Raw genomic sequence first — 25,531 nt, forward strand, 5'->3', positions numbered from 1 at the left:
GCTGGCTGCTATCAAATATATATATATATATATATATATATATATATATATATATATATATATATATATATATATATATATATATATTACTTAGAAACACTGTACCCGTATATGTTTAGTTCTTTAACAATTTGGGAATTGAATTGCGTTCTTGCAGAGTTAGACAAGAAGACACGAGGGCAGTGGTCTCCGTCTCCTCATCTAACTCTCGCCAAGAAGGTAAATAAGTGAAAATGTCAAACTATTCCTTGAAGTCTATATCTTCTATTTCATGAGGGGATTTTTTTGTGTTAGTACCTTCTTGCCCTTATTGTTTTACCTCATAAAGACAGGAATGAGTTTTACGATATGTGTGCTTGAGATTTGTCCTAAAGCTACATAAGTCATAGTGTAGAATACTACTGTTTACTCCATATCTGTAGAGGTGTTGATTTTTAACTCTTTAACTAAAAACTTATTGATTCCACTTCCAGGCCTGTTCATTAACATTATGTGTACTGTATACGGGCAGTTTTCTTGCCACCTTACAGGCAACAACAATGTCCTAAAGCTAAATTAATTTGATCTTCAGTTGCAGTTTGTAGCCACTGGTGGTCGCTGTGTTTCCACATGTGATCCGATGTGTGTGAAACGGCACACATGGACAAACAGCCCTTCCATCTGCTCAGCCGTGAGGGGCATCTCGGTTGTATAACCACATGTAGAGTGCGTCTGCATTGTTTGCAGCTGTTTTCGATGTTGTTTATTGTTTACTTGAAAGAGCTCCTATGCAGCGGGCCCACTCCTGCTCTGCAGGGACAATCACTCCAGAGATACAGCAATGAATGATGATCACAGTGTAAGGACATTCGTACTTTGTTTTACAGACTCAGTGCCTGACAGGAGAACAAGAAGCATGATGACAATTCAAGAGGAAGCATCAACTGTGACTGGGTTATTTCAATATTCTGTTAAACACACGCGTATCATCTTTTTCTCTTACACACTCCATCATCTGCTGAACATGAGATTAGCATCTTTTCCATTTTGTGAATGCTTTGCAGGCCTGTGTTTAACTGGTCCTCTGTCCATCCCAATGCTGCTACTGTACCCATGTGCTGTCCATAATGCTTCTTCTACCTGACAACAACATTCCCATTGCCTCCTGCAGCTGGTGGTTTAATAAAAAAGTGAATGATTAACAGACAGACAGTTGGTGGCTCAATGTACTCAATCTAATGTTCTGCTGCTTGTAAATGTTATTACAACCAGGCTTCTGTTGGTTATGCTTTAGCAATGAAAAACAGCAAGTTGCTTCATATGAGTTTCTTCTAAATAATATATGCACCCTCTGTTAGTTGTTTTTTAACCTTTTGAGGTCTGAGCGATTGTGTTTGTTCTGCGTGGTGTGTAACATCAACAGTGGAACGCACAATCATGGTATTTCCATCTCTTTTTGTCAGGACCAACTGGACTATCAGAGCATGTACGCTACAGTGATGTCACATAATTATAGTTATGTTTCCACAAATACAAAAGAAAAACACAAATGGAAATTGGATCTGAGATATGTATTCGAACCACACACACACACACACACACACACACACACACACACACACACACACACACACACACACACACACACACACACACCCAAAAGTGAACAAGACTTCTTCTTGGCCTCGGTGAAAAAAATATACATTGTAGCCAACACAGATCCAAAAAGTATTTACATTACAGGAACCCAATAAAATGAGCAATGACGGTTTGATTTCTATTCATTACTTTGGTTGCTATCATGTTATACTATGCACATGAGGCAACTCGTAGGCCACGCCTACATCTCTCTGTCTGATCTCCTTGTCTCACGGGGGCAGAGGTCACACACTGTAGAGGCAGAGAGACGGCACTCTGCAGTCTGCCAGCTTGAGGCTCTCGTTACTAATACTAGCAGCTCTGAAGCCGCAATGTTTGGGTGAGAACACTTTCATGCAGGCTGCCGATAACTCTGTCGGGAGGTACGGTGACTGAAACCAAGTAAGAGAGGATGAGCTAGGACTAAGAAAAAGTTCCCCAGCAGTGTAGAAGGCCATATCCATGGGTCCTGTTTTGTGATGCCTTATTTATGTAGATTACAACACACTTATAAAGCACTGCAGAAAGATGACTGATTTGTTTTTGTAATGTTCATGTGAGGTGACTGCACCTTAAACTCAATGCATCACAAAAGGATCAAACTCATTTCAGGTCTTGTAAGCAGTCTACAAACGGCTTAAGCCTCTTGGTCGTACCACTTATAATTTACTCCAACACACACAAAACATCCTAAAATACGAAACATCTTTTTTTTTTCCCTCAACATAACATACTATGACTTCTTTATCTCCCACTTAAGTTCCCGTCGTTGAGCCGGGTGGTAACATGAGAGCAACGGTTCTTTAGGTTTGAATTCATTTGTTGAGTTGCAGTGATTTTCCAAAACCGTCCTTGAACTTGTTGTGTGTGTTGTATGAACGTCTATCATCATCATTGAATACGTCTGAGGACAATGAAAACAAACACTAGAGGTATCTTCAGCCTCTCCCTTTGTCTTTGTCTTTGTTGGGGCAACATGACTGTTTTGAAATATTACAACTTGTTCTTGATCCAAGGCTCCAGACCTTGGAGTAAAACCACATCATGGACCTCCGGTTTCTCACAATTGTCAAATCAATTAGTTTGTGCTCACTTTATCAACAATACACTTATTCAAGTTACCATCTAAGTTAACAATGCGGTTTATATTATGTTTTTGTCAGTAGTGAAAGAAGTACTCCGAGTTTACTTCAGTGAAAGTAGCAATACCACTGTGTAAAAATACTCTGAAGTAAAAGTCATGCACTCTAAAGTAAAGTAAAAGTACAAAATTATTAGCATCAGAATATACATAAAGGACCAAAAGTACTTCTGAAGAATGGCTCATCAAAGTCATGACTGGATTATAATTAGTAATGCATTAGTAAGAACAATAATGTTCTGCTGGTAACGATAAAGCTAATTCCTTTAAATAAAACTATATATAAAAATATTTATATTTTGTATCAATAATTTAAATCTGCAAAGTTACTGGAAACTATGCAATGTACAATATTGGCTTTTCTATAAAAGTAAAAAGTAACATACAATGGAAATACTAAAGTGTACTTAAGTACCTCTGTTAGTTCAGTAAAGTAAATGTACTTTGCTACATTTCACCACTGTTTTAATGCTACATACAATATTCAATTGCTACAAACGATTGCACACCGTTCCTGGACGGTAATCCGGCCCGACAAAGTAGTAAAATAATAACAACAACATTATGAAAAACTATCTTTATTCTACATTTTTTATGTAATTTACCTTAATGTACAGTGTGTAGGATATTTTCTGGAATCAAACAAACAAACACTGTTTGGGAGAACATGAATTGATATGCATAAAAACAAAAGGATTACTAAAGTTTGGAAAATGAAAGGTGACGGTTTTGGCACCTGTTAATGTGGATACATTCAGGGCATCACAACAATAGATACACGTCTTCTAAGCACTATAACCTCTTCTACAGGCTTTAGTCCGAGTGACAGAAAATGTGTGAAAACAATTACATGGAAATGTCTATTTACAGTTTATGTAAACCAAGATCATTTAAAAACACTGGCTTAGAAAAATAAAAATAACCCCATGGTATTGATTACAAGTAACATATCTGTTACGGTACTTAGTATATTACTATTTCAATTTCCCCTCGTACATTTATTTTATTTATTTCCACAGATTTGTAATTTTTGTCCCCGTGTAAACTATAATGACAAAATAATGCCATCATAATCTTAGCAGAGATGCTGCATATTTCCACATGCATATATTAAATATGCAAAGAAAATACTATTTCCTGTTGGCAAAGCAGCTGCCTCATGGAGCATATCCAGTTAATCCATGTTCAACAAACAAAATCAATAATATGCATAATATAGTTCATTAAAAATTAAAAAAAGTTGGAAAAAAATGATAATGACAATAATCAAAATTGGACAAACCGCTGAATGTGCTTCTTTGACTCAATGAATCACCACAGAGGGAAACACATTCACTTTTCACCACATCAAGCCAAACAAAAATGATGCAAAAAGTAGATTGCATGTTTCTTCCCTTTTGTGGCCTAAATCAACGGGCCGGTCCAACACTTACAGGACTCATGCAGCAAGTAGACCAAGTATAAAAAGGTGAGGAAGTTAACACAGGATACGCCGGTTAAAAGGTGAAATACAAAAAGACAGCTCTCTCAGTGTTCTGCATAGTAACACTGACGCATCCGGACAAACGCATTAAACTGGAACAAATGGACGTGCCAGCGATAACTGGACTAAACGTATATTCCCCATCAGCTTCTCATTATGGGTGCTGAGGTCTGACATGAAAACACTGTTTTCTGACAAAGCTTGAACAATTTGTGTTATTTCACATGAGAGATATCCAAATGTCTGTTTTTGCGTCGGATCTTTGCACTAGCTTGGAACGGGCGCGGCTATTCGGAAAAGAGGGCAAAAGAAAATGTCGATGAATGCATGGTTCCTTCACAATTATTTTGCAAATATTACAAGTTGGTGCAAACAGTTTGTGGCTCTATTCTCCAGCGAGGGACCAGGAAGCCAACAAACTCATGAGAGCGCCGTTCACATAAACTTATGTAAAACATGTACGTTTCAGCGTTAAAAAGGCCCAACAGAAGAATACTGCACACGCGCTGTGTCAACGTTTCCCACAGTAAGCAAAGAAAAAATATTTGTCAGATTTTTCTTCTTTTTTTTTTAAATCAACAAAGCTGCAAAACTAAAAAAGATAAACAAAGCAAGCTAATCACAGCCTGACGTTATGTGCTGAGCTTTTTTACCCTACAGTCTAAAAAAACACACCTTATTTCCTTGCACACTGAGGCTACTTTCATACTCTGGTTGAAACTTGACAGAGATCACTCCACGCTCTGTTGCTCTCCGCCATCGAAAATAAAACCCTCTGAAACAGTCAACTTAAATACTCAAGTCTCATCTTCCTGAATAACGGACAACAACGAACAAAAACAGAGCAAATATTGCATGTTTGCTGTTCATGGCGTTAATCCATTCACCCAGAAACACTACTGTACTTCAGCGTTGTCACAGAGTCTATTGGCATATAATACAGTTACCTCATTGTTGCTTGGTAACTAAATATCAGTTCAAGAGCCACAACGTGGTAACTTCAGACCAAACATGCGTGTTGAACCCCAGCTTGTGCTTCAGTTTAGTTCAATGGATTCTCAGCTTACCGTCTCTCAGAAGGCTGCTCTCTGAGTGAGACACACACCCCAACACACAAGTGAGACACACACACAGAAACACACACCCCAACACACAAGTGAGACACACACAAGTGAGACACACACCCCAACACACAAGTGAGACACACACAGAAACACACACCCCCAACACACAAAAGTAAACTAAACAGATGAAAAACTGAATGTTGTTCCCATGTTGCATAAAAAGTGTTTTCATACAGTATGTACATTATTTTTTTGACACCGTAGCTGAACAGTAGTTTGTTTGATTATAATGTGCACACTATGTCAGCAAGGTTAGTTTGTTACAATTAAAACTGCACTTTACTGACCCACGTCTGGTGGGTTTCAGTATGAATGTGAATGCATCTATTCAATCCACCAGTAGGGCCTAAAAGTCTGACTTTAAAACATCATGTGATGTTCTGTCTTTCTGGCTGTGACAATACCAATGAAATCTAAATAAAAGGAATTTGTTGTTTCAATTGTTTTTTAGAATGAAGCTAGGATAGGTTGTCTTTGAGAGGACCGAGCATGCGTGCAGTCTTCTGAGATTATTATGATCTGAACTGGTCCTTTAATATTTCCTCAGAAATCTTTTGTGTGTGCATAAAGTATTCTCTCACACACACACACACACACACACACACACACACACACACACACACACACACACACACACACACACACACACACACACACACACACACACACACACACACACAAAAAGATAACTATCCAACTCCACTAAGAAACATGAGGAGGCAGAAACTGTCTTCTCCATGTTCAGCTTTTTACTCTTCTTCTTCTTCCTCTTCCTCCTCTTCTTCCTCCTCCTCCTCCTCCTCTTCTTCTTCATCATCATCCTCATCGTGGCAGTGAGTAATTTCCTGGGGAGTCTGGGGGAACAGGTTGGGAGGTTTGATCTCGCTGAAGGAGCGGGTCATCTGGTTGCGTTTGCAGTCCAGGTCCTTGCAGTCGCTGCAGTGGGTGCGGTTGCGTGTGGCCAGCGGCGACTCTGTGTCGATGTCCACATGGGCGTGTTCCACCGTCGACTCATGCGGCATCTGGGAAAAAAGAAAGACAAAATGTGAAAAAAAACAACTTGGCAACACGAGTTGACTTACTGGATGAGTCCGCTGTTTATTTAACCGGTGTGTCGGGCACTGTGCTTTTAAACGGGTGTTTTAAGAACGGGTGCGTGCTTATACAACCCCCCGTCCCCTGTAGCAAGGGAGCAACCATTAAAGACGCTGAGAGTTTAAGGTTCCTGAACTAAAGGATGATATTGGAGTATTTCATCAATGTGAACATAGTAAAGAAAAAATAATGACTCATTTTAACCTTTGAGGGTTTTAAAATCCTAATAATAAGACAAGACTTCATATCTGTATGAGTCAGATATAGTGGAATTTGCCCTAACTATCAAGTTGTGTGTGTGTGTGTCTGTGTGTGTGTGTCAATGCAGCTCCTTTTATTTACATCCAGGGACTCACCAGTACATGTGCCGCTCTGAAGAGGTAGCTGAAGGGGTAGTACAGCAGGTTGATGAAGGAGGCTGCGTACAAGTCGGCGTAACGCATCACTTGAGAGGCAAACAAAGTCTGTCTGGAGCCGCTGCGGAAAAGGCTTCCCATCATGCCGTAGCACATGTCCATGTCGTGTGTGACTTTCTAAAAAAAAGGCAAGAAGGAGAAAAGAGACGAAACTGAGGAGCTGCAAAATGCTTCCTTCTGAAAGGACATCAGAAAGTATGGCATCTGAACCACAACGTTGACGTGGTTGTTTATTTATACAACTAAACCAGCAACAACAGGCACTGGGAGGGAGTTCTTTGTTGAGGAGTGGATTATTGTTAATGATTAGACTCCAGCAGACACATAAGCGGTATCAAACACACTTTAAATATGGGCATTGGTCACGAGGCCGTCTCTAGGCAGCCGAGGTTAAAAGCATATGGCCAGGTGTCTTGTCGTCATAGAAACAGAGGTGATTAAGGTCGTACCTTGACTCTTCTTTGAAGAGTGCTGATGTCTGGCCTTTCATTGCTGCTGCTGTCCAGATGTCTGAGGAAGAACCGGGAGAAAGAGGATGAGGATAGTATGAGGGATGGGGAGGGGGAGGATATCAAGTCTGCTTAAAGGTAATGTGTCAAAGAGGCGGAGTGCAAAAGAGAGTCGTTACAGACTATAAATAACCACAGTGAACCCGTTTATCAGGCAGGCCTGTGGGAGCGGACCCTTTTGACTCTGTTGTTCCCTTGCAAACACACTCTTCTTACAGCAGAGAGAGCAAAGAGCAGCACAACTTGTGTAAGACACGTGATGATGAGGGAGGTGGGACATGGTGAAGGAAAGGGAGGCGAACGTATGGAGTCCTTACTTGTAGAGTTCTGCCAAGAAAATGTCCAGGCCCTGCAGTTCCTCGAATAACGCTATAACACACAAGAACAGGGTTAGTGTCAGGTAGATCTACGGTGCATATCTAATGTTCTACCACTAGTTAGCTTGTGTATAAACGCTCCTCATGCAGGAGAATGTGACTATCCAGAGTCCGTGTTTGACTCCGTACCAAGTGATTAGACGCCCTTTATCATGTTTAGCTTTTGTGCTACTCGTGTCTTTTTCTGAAAAGTGAAAACGGTATGATAGCGGCTGTCCGAGGTCAGGTCCCTGTTGAGAACGTTTTATAATGCCGCACGGAGGGCAGGACTTGGTAAAACAATAAGTCGCATTGCAGGTACATACACATGCAGCCAGACTATAATTCTACGTGTCACTTTGTACGTTTGTAGACCCGTGCTTTTGTACAAACGTACAGCTCTTGTCGGTCCACACGTGCAGCTCCTGGGCCAGCTCCGGTATAACCAGGAACGTCCTCCAGCCCTGGCGTTTCTTAGACTTGAGGATGTCTCCAAAGATGTGGTCCCCGATGTAAACTATGTCCTTCCCTTTGGCCCCCAGCAGGTCGCACACAATGTCGGAGGAACCTAGAGAAAGATGACGTTTAATTACCTGAATTTTTTTTATTAATTACAACTGCTACACACAACACTAGGTCAAAGAATGAAGGACTGAGGGAAAATAGAGTCTTACCACCAGAGTAGACTATACCATGCTGCAGAGGTCCCGTGTAGGTTCCTATCTTTAAACGCCCTGTTATCTGAAATGAAGAACACATACAGCAGATTAGTGAGAGGAACTGTGGCACCATCCCAGCTGGAAACTGCTAACATGGACAAAATAGCCACAACCCTTCTTTACATGAGTGTATATTCTGAGACTAAGAAATAAGCCGAGCTTCGGTAAACCTTAAAAGCCATATCCAGTATATAAATGTTTGCTTTTCCTCACGTAGTTAAAAAAAACGTTAGTTGTTCCCCCTCTATAAACTCTAATCTTTACTTTAAAGAGAATACCTGTCATTATGTTAGAACCCATCTACTATGTATAAGGTTTATAGATAGTAAAAGGCAATAAAGTTTATAGATAGCAGGATGATTAGTATAGTATAAACCACGACAATTACTTTTTAACACATACTCTTGTCCATTAAATATAGTTTTTCTGCAGTCCTGGTAAACAAAGACAGCCCATAATGAGTGATTCATGAATTTTAGCTATAACACCTTTACCATATTAAATCAATCCAGCCTTCCGCACGCTGAATCTGAGCAGAGGTTTCCAAATATCTATGAGTCATCTACTTTTGTTAGGCTGTGCAGCTGTTACTGTGCATTTCAACCATTTATCAAGACAAACAAATATGAATTCAAGTCTTCAATTCAGACTTTAAGAAGTAGAGTCAGTTTGATGATTATTACATTTGTAACTTAAAGAAATATTATTGGTATTGTCGTGTGTTTAACTTTGGGATCCTTTCTTTGCATCAGCTTAAAAAGCTGACATGCAACCGGTCTGCAGCATGTTCTCATGCCGTACACACATCAACAACAGCGTCTCTCGTCTCCGCTGTGCGCTCTGCGTCTGCTCACCGTGTCGACTTGTCTGAGCACCGTGCCCTCCCCGAAGAACAGCGGCTTCCTGGCGTCCACGAGGATCAGATCAAAGTAGGACTGCCAGGGCCGGTGGGAGGAACCAGGCTGAATACAAACAAGCAATGAAGTCACACATGAGCACAAAATGTCCATCACCTTCACCTGCATGTAGAAAAACCGTGCAATCAAAAGGAAAGACATTCTTTACCTTTGGGCCATGGGGGAAGTCAAACAGGTAGGTCATGATTTTCTGTGAGAACACAACGCAGCGACGTTTAAATCAAACACAGCAGTGTTTAGAGTCAATACAGCTGCCAACAGACGAGTAGAGACTCAGAGAAAAGGACCTCAACGTTTTCATAATCTGTCTCACACCTGCACGCATATACTCACATTAGTGTATTTGTAGTCGCTGTTGGTAGCCAAGAAAACCTTGGCTACTTCATTCATTCTGCTGAGAAGAAGAGGCAGCTTCCCCTGGTGGGAGCAGAGCGGAAGGAAAGAAATAAAAAGACTGAAGGTTTCGGCATCTTAACAAACCAGCCTCTCAGTGTATGTTTTACACCGTGTATTTGTTTTCCAACACAACACACTTGCAGCAGTGATTACCAACTACTTACATCTCTCACTACATATTTCTCCAAGTTCTCAACCGTCTTCTCCTTCAGCGTACCCTGTAATGTGAGAAACAGGAGTCATACTAAACACTTTTAAATGAATTACAGTCTTCTGACCTCTAAAGATAAAAGCATTAGTAACAGTTCATTCCATTTAGAAACAGTCATAAGGGACACAAAACACGTGACGACTTGTGGCATTTAGTTTGTTTTGTGAAAGCAAAGCAGACGTAACACATGATGTTGTGACAGTAGACACTGTATGTGGTTTTAGGAAGAATGCAAACGCTAATCTACAATTAAATCCGTTCCTGTAGTATTTCGTTACAAACATATGTAAGATCCGTTGCCTGATTCTGCTTGTACCCAGTTATTTCTTCATATGCACTTTGTGACAGCAGAGAAGATAAATAAACAGGGGAGGTAACAGTCAGGCAGCTGCAGCATGACCTGCTGTCAGTCCCCAGAGTTTGACTTTCCTCGTAGCGCTGAAACTGTCCAGTTACCTGTTGACTCCACATTGCTTCAAACTTAAAGCTCTCGCTAAAATGCATGATTATTCCTTGATCTGAACCAAATAAACCAAACTACAGGCGTATGAGTATCCAAAGGCCAGATTGCCATCAGCACTGAGCATGGTCATGCCCAGACAAGAGCATTAGCACCCAAAAGAAAATGACAGTTCAATAACTGAAAAACTGAGGTGGCAATCATAACCAACAGAAATTGTCTCACCTTGAAATGGACCCAGTCGACGGCGTCGCGGACGTCCTGGAACATGCTCTTATAGGACATGAAGAGGTCACCATTTTTGAAGCCGGATTCACAGCTGGGGGAGAGGAGCAGAGACACGCACGTACACAGCCGTCGGACAGGCCACATCTTTAGAGAAGGCTTTCAAAAACATGACATTTGTTTTTTTGTTTGCTTTTAAATGGGATAGCCTTCCCTTGTTGGAGGGGTCCCCAGCCAAACAGGAAAGCATTCTCCCCCTAAAAGACCAACAACCAGGTTTCAGAGGACAAAGGACATGCAGCCATTCTAGATTACATTATCGAGCAATTTACAGGCCAATATCTCTCCTCACTGTAACCTAAAAGATTACCGTTTAGCTACATCAACGTGTAATTGTCCTTAAATAGTTAGTGAGAGCATTTGTCATCCATATCTCATTTTGATAAGAAGTCATGCTTTTTCTACAATTAGTAGAAGAGATTAATAAATCATTGTTCTCAAAAAATATTGTCTCTTTAATTTCCTTTTTAAAACAATCAGCTTAGATTAGCAGTTGTGACACCGTGACCCTCTCATGCTGCAGGGTTTGCTCTTGACCCAGTTTGGCTTGCGACTGTCTTTGCATCACCATGCGGTGCCCAGAAACGTGTTGCGTGACAGATAGTGTTACCAACAGTTTCTTACCTTGTGTATCTGTCACAGTTGGAGAAGAAATCCACAAGGCAGGCAAAGAGGTAGGTCTCTGTAAAGGGAACAGAAAGGCAGGAAGAAGTCACTCATCTTTAACCTGCAGGGAAAGCTTTCTGCGCCGACATCCCAGATCATACTGAAACAATCAGCTTTCATTCAGGACAAAGCTCTTTCTGGCTTGTTTATTTTATCCCCATGGCATTCTCCTCTGTGCTCAGAGGCCTTACCTGGCAGGTTGAAGAGTGTGTTAAGGATATAAAAGCGTTCTGTGTCATCTCTCTGGATGAACTTGTTTGGGTACCGCTCACGGATCTCAGGGCTGGGAAAAGAGAAAAGACACGATTACATTTTCATCTGTCTTCTTTCTTGTGCTCACACAAATGGAGACAATGCCAAATATACACAATTGACATGCAACATTTTGATTTACAATCTTTTTTAGAAGATGGGGGTGGGATGTTGGACATACTTACCCTCGGAGGAAGTTGAATCCATGGCAACAGACCAGGATGTTACCGTAGGCGTCAACCTTCAACAGGTTTCCGTACATGGTATCAAACACAAGGCCCCTGAAAGGCAGAGGAATAAGCTTCTATAAGTCTACAATAGAGAATTACATGAACTTATCTCTTGGTAACAACATCTGGCATTTTAACCGCCATCATTTGTGATGCGATTACAGTTATTATCAGTTATTTTCCTGGAGTGTAAATTCACATTGAACAACTTCTCCCACAGCACTGCTTTATATCCTCGGCACATCCACTGAGGTTAGCTTTTTAAAGGGTTGAAAATGATGAGAGCTGAGGCAATAAAAGCAGCATCATCATGAGGTCTGTACAGAGGGTCTAATTGGTCCGACCTGGTGGGGAACGATGGGTCATAGACGAAGCTGAGCAGCTCCTGGGGGTAACCGATGGAAACCAGTCGCTCCACTGTCAGCTCGAAGCCCAGTGACTCGTACTCTGGTGACTTGTACACTGGAAAGTAAACACAAAACAGATGCACAGTTTGACTAAAATTACTGCAATAAAAAGGGACCACAGTACAGTTTGGTCAGTAATCTCATGTAAAATTACTTAAACAATTTGATATGTTTTTTTTAAAGTCCTGGCTTAATAACCCGGTAATTCTGCTTTAAATGTACATAACCTGCTGTATTATGTCTACAGTTGAGGAACATGAGCCGGTGTTGATGTATATGGCAAACAACATTTCATTAGAGGTGACATACATATTAGAGCCCACTTGTGTTGCACAACACGTACATGAGACTTTTCCAAGGCGCCCTCGTCCACTCGAGAGTCTGCGGTGTTGTTCCAGTAATTTGACATGTCCTCACTTTCCAGTGAACCACCCGTCAGACACACTCTCTCCTCGCTATCAACCAGGACCTCTATGTCCAGCACGCAAATCCACAAAAGGAACAGGATCAGGCGTGAAAAGCAAAAGTCACTCAACCTTCAGCAGCGGCTCTAATGAGTCCTGCTGAGACCGACGACAAGCCCCCCACCGCTTAACCGCCAGGACCAGATATTTACCAAAACGAGGTGGGAGAGGGGGGGGGGGGGAATGATGCTGCGCTCAGAATAGAACGGCAGAGGATTGAAAAGCTATGCGACACTGGGAAAAGAATATGTCAGATGTTATAAATACGACAGAAGAATGCGCTTGTGTTGTTGTCGTCCGCTTTCGACACTCCCAGCGGGGTGAAGCAGGGCCCCTGGAGACGGAAGATATATTGGCTCATTATGCTGGGATAGGAGGGGGTGAAGGGGGGGATGTAGGGAGGGGGGGGGGGGGAACAGTACTGCAGGACAAACTGTAAAACATCTGTGTCTCACTCTGCAAAATGGATGCGTGTGCACTTGTGTCCAATGCAGGGTTGTACACAGAAACATAACGAGTGTGCACAGAGTTACAGAAACCTCTTGAGTCCAGTAAAGCTTTGTCTTTTCGTTGACACCCCTACTCTGTAAGCCGGAGCCTGTTTCCGCATTATAGTCACGTCGTCCCTCACAGTTCAAGCCCCCCCAGTCCCCTCCACCCTCCGCTGTGGTCTCCTAGCAAACTGAAGGTTTGGGCCCTGTGCCCGGAGCAGTAGCAAACACCAACTTCAATTATTCCTCGTCGTCCCCGACTTGTCATTATGCATGGGACGATAGAAACTTTTGATTGGACAATTATCTTAGCAAAAATCAAATTGCAATTCAGAATATTATCCTGATGAATCATAAAAATATGCTTAAAACTCACTTTAAAAAGATACTGGAACTTTACCATACATTTGATAAAGAAACAACTATTTGTATTGCATCACAGATGGGGCATTTCTTATTGAAGTGAAAAGGTCAAACAATCTGAAATAAGGTCATCATATTTTATAATTTTCTTAATAAATACACTATTATTCCTTTTTTTCCCACTTATCTTCTATGATAGTGCGCGAGACATCTTTTTCAAATCACTCAGGATTATGGATTAACTCCATGTCATTCCATCCCTACTCGTAGCTCTGAGGCTCTACAAAGAAAACTATTTCAGGAGACGTTTCCCAATGAGTCACCTTTGCTATCGTCTCTCTCTCTCACTCTCTCTCTTTCTTTAGTTCACTGGACAGCTCGTTTCCCACGTTGACCTTGGGACAAGTGAGTGAGACTTGTCATTAAGGGTCAAGAAGTTTTACATGACAATATTGAACCGTTAAGTCCCCTGAAAACTTCTTAAAATCTGAAGTTTTTCTCTAAAAAATTGACTAAACGTGAAACAGTTCAAATGTAGTTAGGAATAAAAACATTATCTTATTATATTATGACATGAAAAGCGCCACAAAACTTGGTGTCAAACCTCAAGTATTTTTCATTACATAATATGTTCATATTAAAGGAAGCGAAAAACAAAAGCTAATGTTTCGGGGGGGGTGGGGAAATATAAAGTTGGTTTTTATTCATTCAGAAAGTGACTTTATTTCCTCTATTGGTCTAAAAGGAGAAGGACTTTCTTTTACGAAACCTATTTATGCAGTCAGCAAATACAGTTTGAATTCAAATGTCGCAAAATGTTATTTATATTTAATGTTATTAAAAACCTATTGTAGTTAACGAGGCTAAGAAAGTATCAACAGATGTTATTAAAAAGGGTTTGCGTTACAGCCTTCGAGTGCAGAAAGGAAGTTGTGTTATTGTTGCTTGCAGTGTCCTTGACTTTTGCATTTCTGTTTTATGGGGTCCTTGCTCCCCTGCTGTAGGCCAACCCCTTCTCACATTTCTCACGCTGTCAAATTCACACGCACACACACAGACACACACATGCAGCGATCTACTTCAAATTGGGGCGAGAAGCGGCCTTAGCTTCAGGGATCTGTTAACTTCAGTCTCTGATGAGATTGTTGCCAGTTAATTATACCCTCGCTGCTCCATTTGCTGAAGTGTGTGTGTGGTGTCTCTGCAAAGTTTATAGGCCAGCTCGCCTTAAGCCCAAATGTAACACACGCGCACACACACACACACACACACACACACACACACACACACACACACACACACACACACACACACACACACACACACACACACACACACACACACACACTTCTACTAATACTCCACTAAATCCAAATCCTATAAAGGGTCCCACACAGACTGAATCGTGTCACATATCAGTCTGTATTAGAAACCAACTCCTTCACTGTCTTAATTTATCCGTGCACACACTAACATGCAAATGTAGGCCTTTGTCACAGATTTGTGACACCGTCAAACAAATTGTGGAAAAAGGAGAAAACTTGAGCACAGCCTGGGGGACATACATTCAAGCCAAAAGTCTGTCGGAAAACTAGGACAAAACTACGTGCAGCGCTTAATGCAATCTGGGCTTAATTGTCTGTTTGAGCAACATGTTCTGCAGGGTACATGTGATCCTTTAGGAGCACAAAGATTAACTCAGGCAAAGTTGCAACACAATGTTAATTTAGTCTTGTAAAACATTACAAAATCTGTGACATGTATGCATGCAGTGTGATAGTTTGCAACCTTTGATCTTTATATATTTGGATCATAAATACACAATACAATAAACTTTATTGTGCCACTCGGGGACAATAAAAGGTAGGAAAAGGTAGGACACAAACATGTTACTCAAAACATGTTAACGTTTGATAAGATTAATAGCTTTTTTGTTTTATAACACTGTCATGGAAGGAAAAATTACAGAAAGTGAAAAACTACTTAAAAAACAGAACAATATAAGCAGGCAACATAAATAGATTTCCTCTATTCCTATAATGTGTCAATGTTTCAGAAATCATGCTATATTTTTCTGAAACCTCACACAAAATCCTCAGATTTGTTTTCTGTTCTCTGTCAACTTTTTAAAAAAAATGTCAGTTTCATCCAGAATTAAGTTTTGGGGATTTCTTTTTATTTATTTTTGTAAAAGCACCAACCTAAACTGTTTAACACCCTCTAAAAACAAGTGGTGCAGTCAGCCACGGCGCTGTGATTAAGCAGCAGCTTTGCTTTGACACTACCAGCTCCCAGGAGTTGATGGAGTACCTCTGGGATCAAAACCTGAACACCCTCCAAAAAGATACTTGATAGCCAAGCTTCCCGTAAACATTAACACCTAGTTATGATCACCCATAAAGAGTCATGTCAACAGCTGAGCGTGTGCAGCATCTCCTGCCCTCTGGTCAGGGATCGGGGTACACAGCCAGAGAGGGACTACGAGTGATCCCCCGTTCTCAAAAGAGCCCATCGCTGGTGAACTCAACAAACAAACGTGACCTGCTTTTCAAAGTCGGGGAGGACTTATTTATAGAGCCGGTGAGACCAAAAACTGGAGCTGAGTCACATAGCAAAGTGGCATGAAAAATCAGGATATTTTTGGCCCGGCAACAAGTTAGTAGGAAAACCAACATATCAATATAATCGACTTTGTGGACCAGGGAACTGCTAAATATTTGTTATGTTTTAGTGTCCCCTGTGTCACCGGCATTGACCTAAATAATATATTGTGGTCAACAGCCTACAGTTCTGTGGGGGTGGATGGTAGGATAGCCAAATATAGGGTTGAAAAGAACAGATAGTGTAGACTTTAACATCTACGCAAAACACACAGGGTAAAAAGGTCAAAAAGAGACTCAGTAACTGAAATTTGTTTTTGGGAAAACCTTTTCCTTTAATCTGGGATATCAAGTGACACTTGGACCACAGGAAGGATAATCCATGGAAACTGAGGATCTGCTATGCAACCCTCTGGCCTACCTAATCTACGTACTTAACATTTAAAAGTATTGTATAGGGCTGAACCTTTTGGTTGTTCTAATTATTGATGTATCGTTTGTCTTTTCGGTTTGAATTATTTAAGCTACTAAATGGTAGAAATATGGCTAAGTGTGTTAAAGGATCAAATTATGAAAGTCAAAAAATAAAATCCAGACATTCAATTACCAAAAAAGTAATACAAGCATTGAAATCCTCATCTTTAACAGACTGTAAACAACCAGAAACTCAACTCACCTGCTAAAGTGTAATCCATGTCAAAGCCAAAGCATTTAATCTTCTCCATTGCCAAGCTTCTGTTGACAAACACTCTGCAACAGACAAGTTGGAGGTAAATGTTTTAGTTGCAACGCAAAATTCAATAACAAGATTAGCATTTACTCTGGCAGAATCAAAAGAAGCTGAGTCACGACTGAAAGGACCCAGATTGTGGGCTAAATAATACGGTCTATTCAGAATCCAGAAAATGGATATTGTGAACACGTACCAAAATAATGCTCTAACTCAATAAGACACACGCACGCAGTTTGTTAGTTAGTAACGGACATCAAAGTGCCATTAGAATTGTAATACACATGTTGCACCACATGCACTGTGCTTATGGTTTGTAGTGAGAAACTAAGATACTTTGGGGTTTCAAAAAGTGTTTTAATCAAAAATCTGTCTGTCACTTTTCTGCTCATAACAAAAAAACCTGAAATCCAATATCACACATTGAGCATGTCTGAACCCAACAAGGCGCCATGTGGAGCATTATTTAATATCTAGAAACCATTATATCAAATTGGTCGAAAAAAAAGTTTTTAACATATGTTATAATTGAATAATGGAAACATGACAACACATTCACTTTTCCATTGCTGCTTGAGCACAAAGGATGGTCATTTTAATTCTAAAGAAAGTTATCCCATATAACTTTAGTCCTGTTAAAAGACAGGACGTCTGCATGAGTTATACGGTGTTAAAATGTGTGTTTCTCAGTGACTAAGACATCTTGCTTAGGTAAAGCAAAACGATAGATATCCAAAGCAAAGATCATCCGTTGTGACAATATCTGAAATTGTTTGAACGTAAACTGAAATACTGCATATCACAAGACTTAACGATGCATGGCCTCAATGTTTGTTTTGCATTTTACATCAACATAACAATTCAAAATAAAATGTTTGAATGAATCACGTGTCAGAAACTACAAAGTCTAACTAAAGTTGCAGCACATAATTACACAAATGTGCAGCACTAAAATGGGTAACAAAAAAACAGAAATTGTTGAGTAACCTAAAACCACACATCTCGAGTCCAGTGGCTGCTAAAACCACAGGAAGTTTACAAAACTCTAAACCAGAGGATTGTGAAACCTGACAGACTCAGCTCAAAGCGTGTCAATCTTCTAGGAAACGTGCAGCTTGAACGTGCTGACTCATAAATCAATCAGGACACTGCGGCCACGGCTACAGACGATGTTTACATAGCCTGGCTGACACATGCTGCTCTGACTGTTGGCACAGAGCTACACATCTCTTCTTCAGCGTCGTTAAATGTTCCTAATGTACACAAGTCAATATTTATAATGCTATAAATAAGATGAAAATTGTTGAAAATCCTCTATGTCACAATGAAATACAAGCTACATTACGTCACTCTTGTCAAGCACATTACTGCGATGCAAAACTCTGCAAGGCAATTAATCTGTGACATCTTCACCAATCTCAAAAATCCCTTGTGAAATACCTGGCAGCAGATCCGTAGTGAACGAGTTCCCATTTAGATGTTAGTCCAGCGGACGACTGGCGATGCATTCTGTGCGAAATTAAACTTCAGTTTGACTCTCCGTTGGTGGGTCCTGCTCCAGCTACACAGGGCAGCCACAAACAATGCCCCCCACCCTCTCTTCTCTCTCTCTCTCTCTCTCTCCCTCCCTTTGCTTTCTTGCCATTCAGACATTTTCTGACTTGTTGCAAAAATGATTGTGGCCCTTCTGTGTCATTCTCTGTTGTTGTGTGTTGTCAGTCAGGCTTGTTGTTGTGCAGCATGATGTTTGTGGGCCCTCAAAGACATCCAGAACCATCACAAGTCAGGTAGAACCAAGCTGCTGCCTCACAGCGACAGCTGCTCACCAGACTGAGATGTGCCTCCAAGTAAACACTCGCAGGAGCACGCTTTATTTTAAATGGATGGACTTTATGGAAATGATAACGGATCCAAATACCTGATTGAAAATGTAATAATTGGCAAAACGTTTTAGGGATGTTCATTTCAGCCAAACTTTTTATTCTTACTTTGAGTGCTATTCATATGATATTTTCAAAAAGTTAGTTTTACAGTTGATAAAATGTATACATATTAAATAGGTTTGCTTGAAGTCTAAAACTTAAAATTAAGTAATCCAAAAAAATACCAAAAAAAGACCTTAAACTTAAAACACTTGCATATGATTTTCAAATCTAGTTTTTAAAATAGTAAAACTTGACTATTCACATCGATAAATGTCATTAGTGGTATGTATCAAGGCATTCAGTTGCTTACAGGATAATTTGTATGGCCTTACGCTGCTTGAATACACAAAATATGCCTCAATATAACAAATGCACGACTACTGTCAATATTTCTCTGCGCTAAGTGGGTAAACGCTGTTTCCAGAGAGGGATTCGAAGCTAAATCTCTTGTATTTTGTTGAGCTGTTGTCATTTCAGATATGACCTCTTGCTCAACGCATGTGGGGAGTAAGTAAAGGGCATTCATTAATCATAAGGCCTCTCTTAAACTCACCCCTATTGACAATGGGTTGGATGACTTGATTACCAGAGACTTTGGTCCTGCTGACAACACCACTGCCTCAAATATCCCACATGGGCCACACCCACAACGCAATCTCTCCACAACTTGTACTCCATCTGACCGCAGCTGTGCGACCACCAGACAGATTTTTTCCGCTGCCCTCTAATCTCACGTAGACAGTGATTGGAGTCCCTGAGATGGAACGTTTATCTGCGCTTGGCAGAGAGTCGTCAGCCCTCTGCTATGTGATACGCAGCTCACTGTCCGGGTACATTGTTTTAGCTGAGCTCCTACTTTGAAGTAATGGTCTCCGTCCGTCTGTGAGATAAACACAATGTCCCTTTCATTGGCCTCTTGCATCTTACATGAATGCCTGAGCAGATTAAGCAGAATTTATGTAACGAGCATATTGTCTGAGTGAGCGCAACACCACCTTTGTACCTTTTGTTATCTCAGCATGTGAGTATCTGCAGGGCGTAGGGGGAGAGGGGAGAGGGGAGGGGGGGGGGCAATCAAAGACCAGGGGTCTTGTGTCAGTACACACACACACAGCTCACAGATGAGTGACAGCTTTGTAAACCCTGCGAGCGTTGCGTATTATATAATGCTGTGAAAGAACAGCAGTACCCAGTGGACATGCATGTTTGAAGCCGGGTTAAACATTGAACGACAACGCACGTTTTATTACTAAATGTCTCCCTACATGAGCCCTTCAGTCAGGGCGTTGTCAGTCAACAGGTACAGGAACAAGAAAGTCCCTCTATGGAAGTACTTTGCTATTGTGCAAGTTGTTTAAACAACTAAGTGTTAGTTCGAAACACAATGAATGAGGGTATAATTTTTGCCTTGAAGCTAGCTACACGCTTTGTATTCATGCACTCAAATCCATGATCATCAGCTGTCTGGTGACATTTTGCCTTGAGGCCGAGAGGAATTTTGCACAAGAGTATGAAGAACACACCCAAAACACAATCGACTGCTTCTACAGTGTGTGAACCAACCAAACCTGCTGAAGGAGTCAAGCTCTCAAAGCTCGAGGCATGACCTAGTAAGGCGTCTTCTCAACCTCATGACAAGTAATGTGGCTAAAAGAAAACACGATTAATAAGTTTGTAAATGTATGGGATGATTTGTTTCGTCTCAGTGAAAATAATTGGAAATTACATGGAATTGACAAGTCTTTTATGTCGGTCTTTGAAGCCGGAGTTTGCCGTTTAGCAGCGATTTGGTTCAGAGTCTGAACAACCATCCATTATTTAACTTCTTGTTTTAACTTCCAAAAAGTATTCCTGATGCTGCTGCAGTTTGTTCACATTTTGTATTTGTTGCATGGATTAGTATATCTAAGGAAAAGATGTTGCGGTTGTAACCAATTCACTTTTCAAGTGGGATCAACTGACTTTACAAATATACATTTCTTCAGAGTAAAAGTCTTTGGGGTTAGTTATGTACCCCTCCATATACATTTCTTACCTATGGTATGGCTCTCTTCTGTATTTTTTCATTGACACGCCGTCCATGTTGGCAGGTAAGTCTGCGTAGTTCTGCAGTCTGTCGCTCCATGAAGTGGTCATCTTTAAAAATGTTTCGTGCCTGAGGAGAAGCAACACATATGGATATGCTCAATTTAAAAGTGGATGGTCAAACACAACCAAATACGATCACTTCAGACAATGTTTGCGTCGTACAAATGAGTGACTGAACTTTAGGGTTCTTTACTGCACAAACAGTAGAACAGATAAGCAAAACAAAATCTTTTAAATCAGAAAAGAAACACCAACATTTGTTTTTGACTCGACTTCTTGGGTATTTTTTTTTAAGTCCCCATTATCCACATCTATTTCAAAAGAGATGGCTAGAAGTTTACATATTTTTATTTTCAGTTGTAATTTAATTTTGCGGACCAATTTGCACAATTCTGTTGTATTTTTTTTTAAATTTCTGTCTGATATTCACACAATAATTAAAAATGTCATGTACAAAATACACAAATGCAACATTATATTAGCATTACGTTTATTAGAAATTATGTTATGTTGATCTGTAACCCTAAATAGGACCAACAGTTTGAGTAAATGTTTAATGTAAATGTATAATCAACTAATCTATGCTCTCTGTTGAAATGGAGTATAAGCTTCACATCTGCAGAACCACGGTGCTGTGCAAGCAAGACCGAAGTGGTCACAAAAGCACTTTCTAAGGATTTTAAATTTGCACTTGGTCAGTTGTGGGTAACAGGGGGGCGATCAGTCTGCCACTAATCACCCGGTCAGCAGGAGTCTGGGCTTCTGGTTGAAGTACTGATTGACCCCATGTGTATCTCGCCTGGTGGGCAGCAAGCTTTAAATGCTGGAACGGAGCATCTTGAGTAGGAGGGATGATTGCACCACCGGCTGCACCGGACCTGTGACACATCATGACCACAAAGCTGTCCAAATTGTTCATGTCGGCCTCGTCTGTTGTTGGTTGTTACTGGATGAGTTGGCTGAAAACATCAGAAGCCTCTTTACATACATCCCAGGGTTTGGCGTGCACTTTTATTGCCTTTATCTTGATTGGTACTTTGCACGTACTGCGGATGTTGTGTCATGGTTCTCAGGTGGCTTGTTACTCGTTATACATGAACTTGAACTCTCGTGCAATAGCATCGCCACCACCCAGTTTTGCTGAACAGTTTCAATCGTTAAGATTTCGGCCACTTCATAAAGACAGCCATTTTGTATTTGCGTGGCAAATGTATTTGATCAAAAGAACAACCTCAAAAAAGAGTATTTGAGCCAATTTCAGTACTTCTTTCCACTTGTGAAAGATATGTGGGACTCAGAAGATCAGCTTAATCATCATCCTTAAATCAGGGATAATCATGTGATGCACTCAAAATGCAAATAGAGGTCATGATGTGTCACGAGGGAACATGCTGTCAGCAAGAGGTCAGACCAGTGGCAGTGCAACCTGGCACACAAAAAAAACATCTCGTCTAACTCACAAGACAGAGTTAAACAAAGCCTCATTCACAAGAAGGCAATATTTACTCAAGTAACGTGACGAAGTTAAAGCACCAGATATCAAGCAGAAAGGCTGAGACCAAAGAGGACACGCAACAATCCCTGGAAAGCCTTGTAAATTCCTGCCTCGGTGTCAAACCATGTAGGGTTTGGTTTCTCCCAGGCTGACACTTTATCATGCTACAGCCACAGGAGATGCTACAGGAAGGTGAGGCAGAGGAGGTCAGCTTCCTCCTTCTCGGGGCCAGCGTCAATGCAAATGAGAGGCATGTTGAGGCAGAGGAGAGTGGTGCACAAACACTGCATTACAACATCAACACACCGACATCAATGTTGGCTTCACCGCTTCGGAGGAGAAGAAACAAAGGCGGAGGAGGTGGGGGGGGGGGGGGGGTAATCCTAATGCATGTTTATTATGTTTTACCTGATGTCTATATGACAGTATGAGCTGGGTCCACTGGGCTCTTAAAGGGGAGAACAAATCCACAACTTAACACGACTGCCAACAACAGTGGAACAAAAAGGGGGCATAACACAACTTGTGACATTCTTTGTTTCCTCAAAGTCGGTGTTTGGAGTCGACGTACACCTCAAACAATGCTAACGTTACACGTTAACGTAACACACACACACACACACACACACACAAACACACACACACACACTTTGAGATGCCATTTGTGTTGGAGCATCACCATCTCCGGGGCAGTACAAACATGTCGGGCTGCTCTGCGGTGACTGCTGAGAGGGATTAGCTTCGGCTAACTTGTTGTGAAAGTGTCATCACAAGCTAGCAGCAAAGAAAAGGTTACCGAGCCGCGTCCCGCCGCTGGTCGCGGGACCGTAACTGCTAAGCTAACAGTCCTGGCTGACGTGTACTGAGAAGGACGGCCAGCAGCGGTCCGGGACAAAGCTAACGCGTTAGCCTCTGATCCAAGAAGCAAAAAAAAAAACCAAAGTCTCGGGGAAGGGGGCAGATTTGGCCGCGACGGTGCGTTACAGTACTCACCTCTGAGTTCCTGAATAAAACAACTGCACCGTCAGTTGGTCTGAGCATGCGCCGTGAGCAGAGCCGAAGTCGGAGATAAATCGTTGATGTGTGGTTTCTCCTTCTGTCTTCACTGTAAAGCCAGGCAGCGGACGGGTATTCCTGCTGTGCCTGCTCTTCGCTGTCTCTCCCTCTCTCCTCTGCGTCTCTGTGCTAACAGCTGTTGTTATGAGACGTTCAGGGGGCGGTGTTTATCGGGCTATCAAGAGGAGGCGGGACTCTGTGCTGTCGTGGCAGAGAAACGTGACACCGCGGTCTCGCGTCCGTTATCTGTTGCCTGCAACAAGGTAGATCTACCTTTTATCTATTGATCTTGATGCACACACTAATTTGCTTATAGTGGACCTACAGCACTGCAAAGAGAAAGGCCACTCCGGTGCTTTGCTCAATGTCCAGTCCTGTTTATCCAAGTCAACTAAAACAACACAAGAAAGCACAAGCTGTCTCTTGTTTGCTGACTGCTTTCACATTTGTTCAGGTGCAGATATATATATATATATATATATATATATATATATATATATATATATATATATATATATATATATATATGTATATATATATATATATATATATATATATATATATATATATATATATATATATATATATATATATATATATATATATATATATATATATGTGTGTGTGTGTGTGTGTGTGTGTGTGTGTGTGTGTGTGTGTATTCTGTGATTAATATCATCAGCGGTGAAAGAAATAGATCATTTACTGGGGAATACAACAGTTTTACACAATATACAAGTACTTGCACTTTAGTAAAACGACACAATTATTTCAAAAATATATAAATTCTCCTTCTACCAGAAAAATGCACTTGAGACTGATACCTTTTTATGTGTTACATTATAGTGTTGCAATAATGCATTTGACTGTTGTAGCTGCCGAGGTGGAGTTACTTAATCTGTTCTAGATACAGTTAGTTAGTGTATTCCTGTGGTTACAAGTCAGGACCCCTAAAGGGTCACCAGATACATAAAAGGAGTAATGATTAATGAGGTGGGAAAGAACAAAAGGTTCTGCCACACAGATTTATGGTCACGTCTCTCATCTTTGCTCTTGATAACTATGAAGCCAGAGCTACATATTTAAGTGTTTATTGAATTATTAATATTATTGTCAATGTGTAAAATATATGCCAAACTCAATAAAAATATTGTTGTTTTCTGTATTCTTAATCTTAAAATGAACTACTAATTATACAGTAGCTGCCAGACCCTGGGGTAAAAAGTACAGCACTACTCTCTCAAATGTATAGAGCAGAATAAAGCAGCATACAATGGAAATACTTAAATATAGTAACTCAAAATTGTACTAATATATATAAATTGGGTGTATGCAATAGTTATTTTCCACCGCTGGATATTAAACAGTAACAGAAAACAGTAAGCGTGTTTACTTGCCCACAGCTCATAAGTAGTGGAACAATAGCACATTCCTTGGTGTGGGTCCAAAATGAAAGGATGGCTTTGAGGTTAAGGTGATTACATACAGATTTTATTCAAAGATGTTCAGATATTCAGAAAACAGTATACAGTATTGTCATTGTCTTGCCACACTGGTTTAAAATTAAGGGAACTATATATATATTTTAAAAAAAATTAGCTGTGATTACCTTTACTCTTTGATTTTGAAGAACCTCAAACACACTTAAAGCTTGAAGCTAGTCGTTTGATTTCAAATTCATTCTACCAGAGCACAGAAATGACCGTAAGCCTTCCTCAATATTACAGCACAGGTCAAAGAGGCATTTCTACAGATACTCTAGGAAATAAAATATTTTCCATTGACATCATAATAACTAGATGTCTCCCTGTCAAAATCTGATTTACTAACATTTGAATATTCTGCATCAGTACATTGTGCGTCTCCCAGTTTGCAGCTCCTCTCGTGAACAGTAACAATGACCTTTTCTCGTGTCAGCCTGAAAATGGCACCTGAAACAGTTAGAAAAGCCCAATCAGGGTTGATACTTGAACCTGACTGTTTGCTTGTTTTGCCTTTTATTTTCTTCTTGGGAAATCTCTAAGCATCAAAAGCA

At 40.7% G+C, this 25,531-nt stretch overlaps 1 protein-coding gene across 2 annotated transcripts; it reads right to left on the reverse strand.

Moving 5' to 3' along the window:
• Positions 1 to 3,320: 3,320 nt before the first annotated feature.
• LOC137795089 (cytosolic purine 5'-nucleotidase-like) lies at positions 3,321 to 23,656 on the reverse strand. Of its 2 annotated transcripts, XM_068592359.1 has the most exons (18): positions 23,434 to 23,656; positions 20,893 to 21,012; positions 16,879 to 16,952; positions 12,222 to 12,339; positions 11,833 to 11,928; positions 11,587 to 11,678; positions 11,354 to 11,411; positions 10,670 to 10,763; positions 9,938 to 9,991; positions 9,711 to 9,794; positions 9,526 to 9,567; positions 9,315 to 9,422; positions 8,416 to 8,482; positions 8,139 to 8,309; positions 7,703 to 7,754; positions 7,326 to 7,386; positions 6,817 to 6,993; positions 3,321 to 6,387 (listed from the first exon to the last, which is right to left on the reverse strand). In XM_068592359.1, the coding sequence occupies exons 2-18, from the start codon at positions 20,991 to 20,993 to the stop codon at positions 6,115 to 6,117; spliced, it is 1,722 nt and encodes a 573-aa protein (XP_068448460.1). In that variant the 5' UTR covers positions 20,994 to 21,012; positions 23,434 to 23,656; the 3' UTR covers positions 3,321 to 6,114. The 2 variants fall into 2 exon arrangements, with proteins under 2 accessions (XP_068448460.1, XP_068448461.1); XM_068592360.1 differs by lacking the exons at positions 11,587 to 11,678; positions 11,833 to 11,928; positions 12,222 to 12,339; ... (1 more) ...; positions 20,893 to 21,012; positions 23,434 to 23,656 and having other exon boundaries at positions 10,670 to 10,926.
• Between the last annotated feature and the right edge of the window lie 1,875 nt (positions 23,657 to 25,531).

Source organism: Clinocottus analis, unplaced genomic scaffold (assembly GCF_023055335.1).
Source record: "Clinocottus analis isolate CAN_PGR_092001 unplaced genomic scaffold, fCliAna1.0.p SCAF_27, whole genome shotgun sequence".
NCBI classification, from domain to species: Eukaryota; Metazoa; Chordata; class Actinopteri; order Perciformes; family Cottidae; genus Clinocottus; species Clinocottus analis.

Coding starts and splice junctions, on each gene's coding strand:
- LOC137795089 (XM_068592359.1), bottom strand. CDS start 20,993: ATGACCACTTCATGGAGCGACAGACTGCAGAACTACGCAGACTTACCT. Junction 9,568..9,710: donor GCGACTACAAATACACTAAT/GTGAGTATATGC, acceptor GTGTTCTCACAG/AAAATCATGACCTACCTGTT. Junction 6,994..7,325: donor CTCTTCAAAGAAGAGTCAAG/GTACGACCTTAA, acceptor CCTTTTTTTTAG/AAAGTCACACACGACATGGA.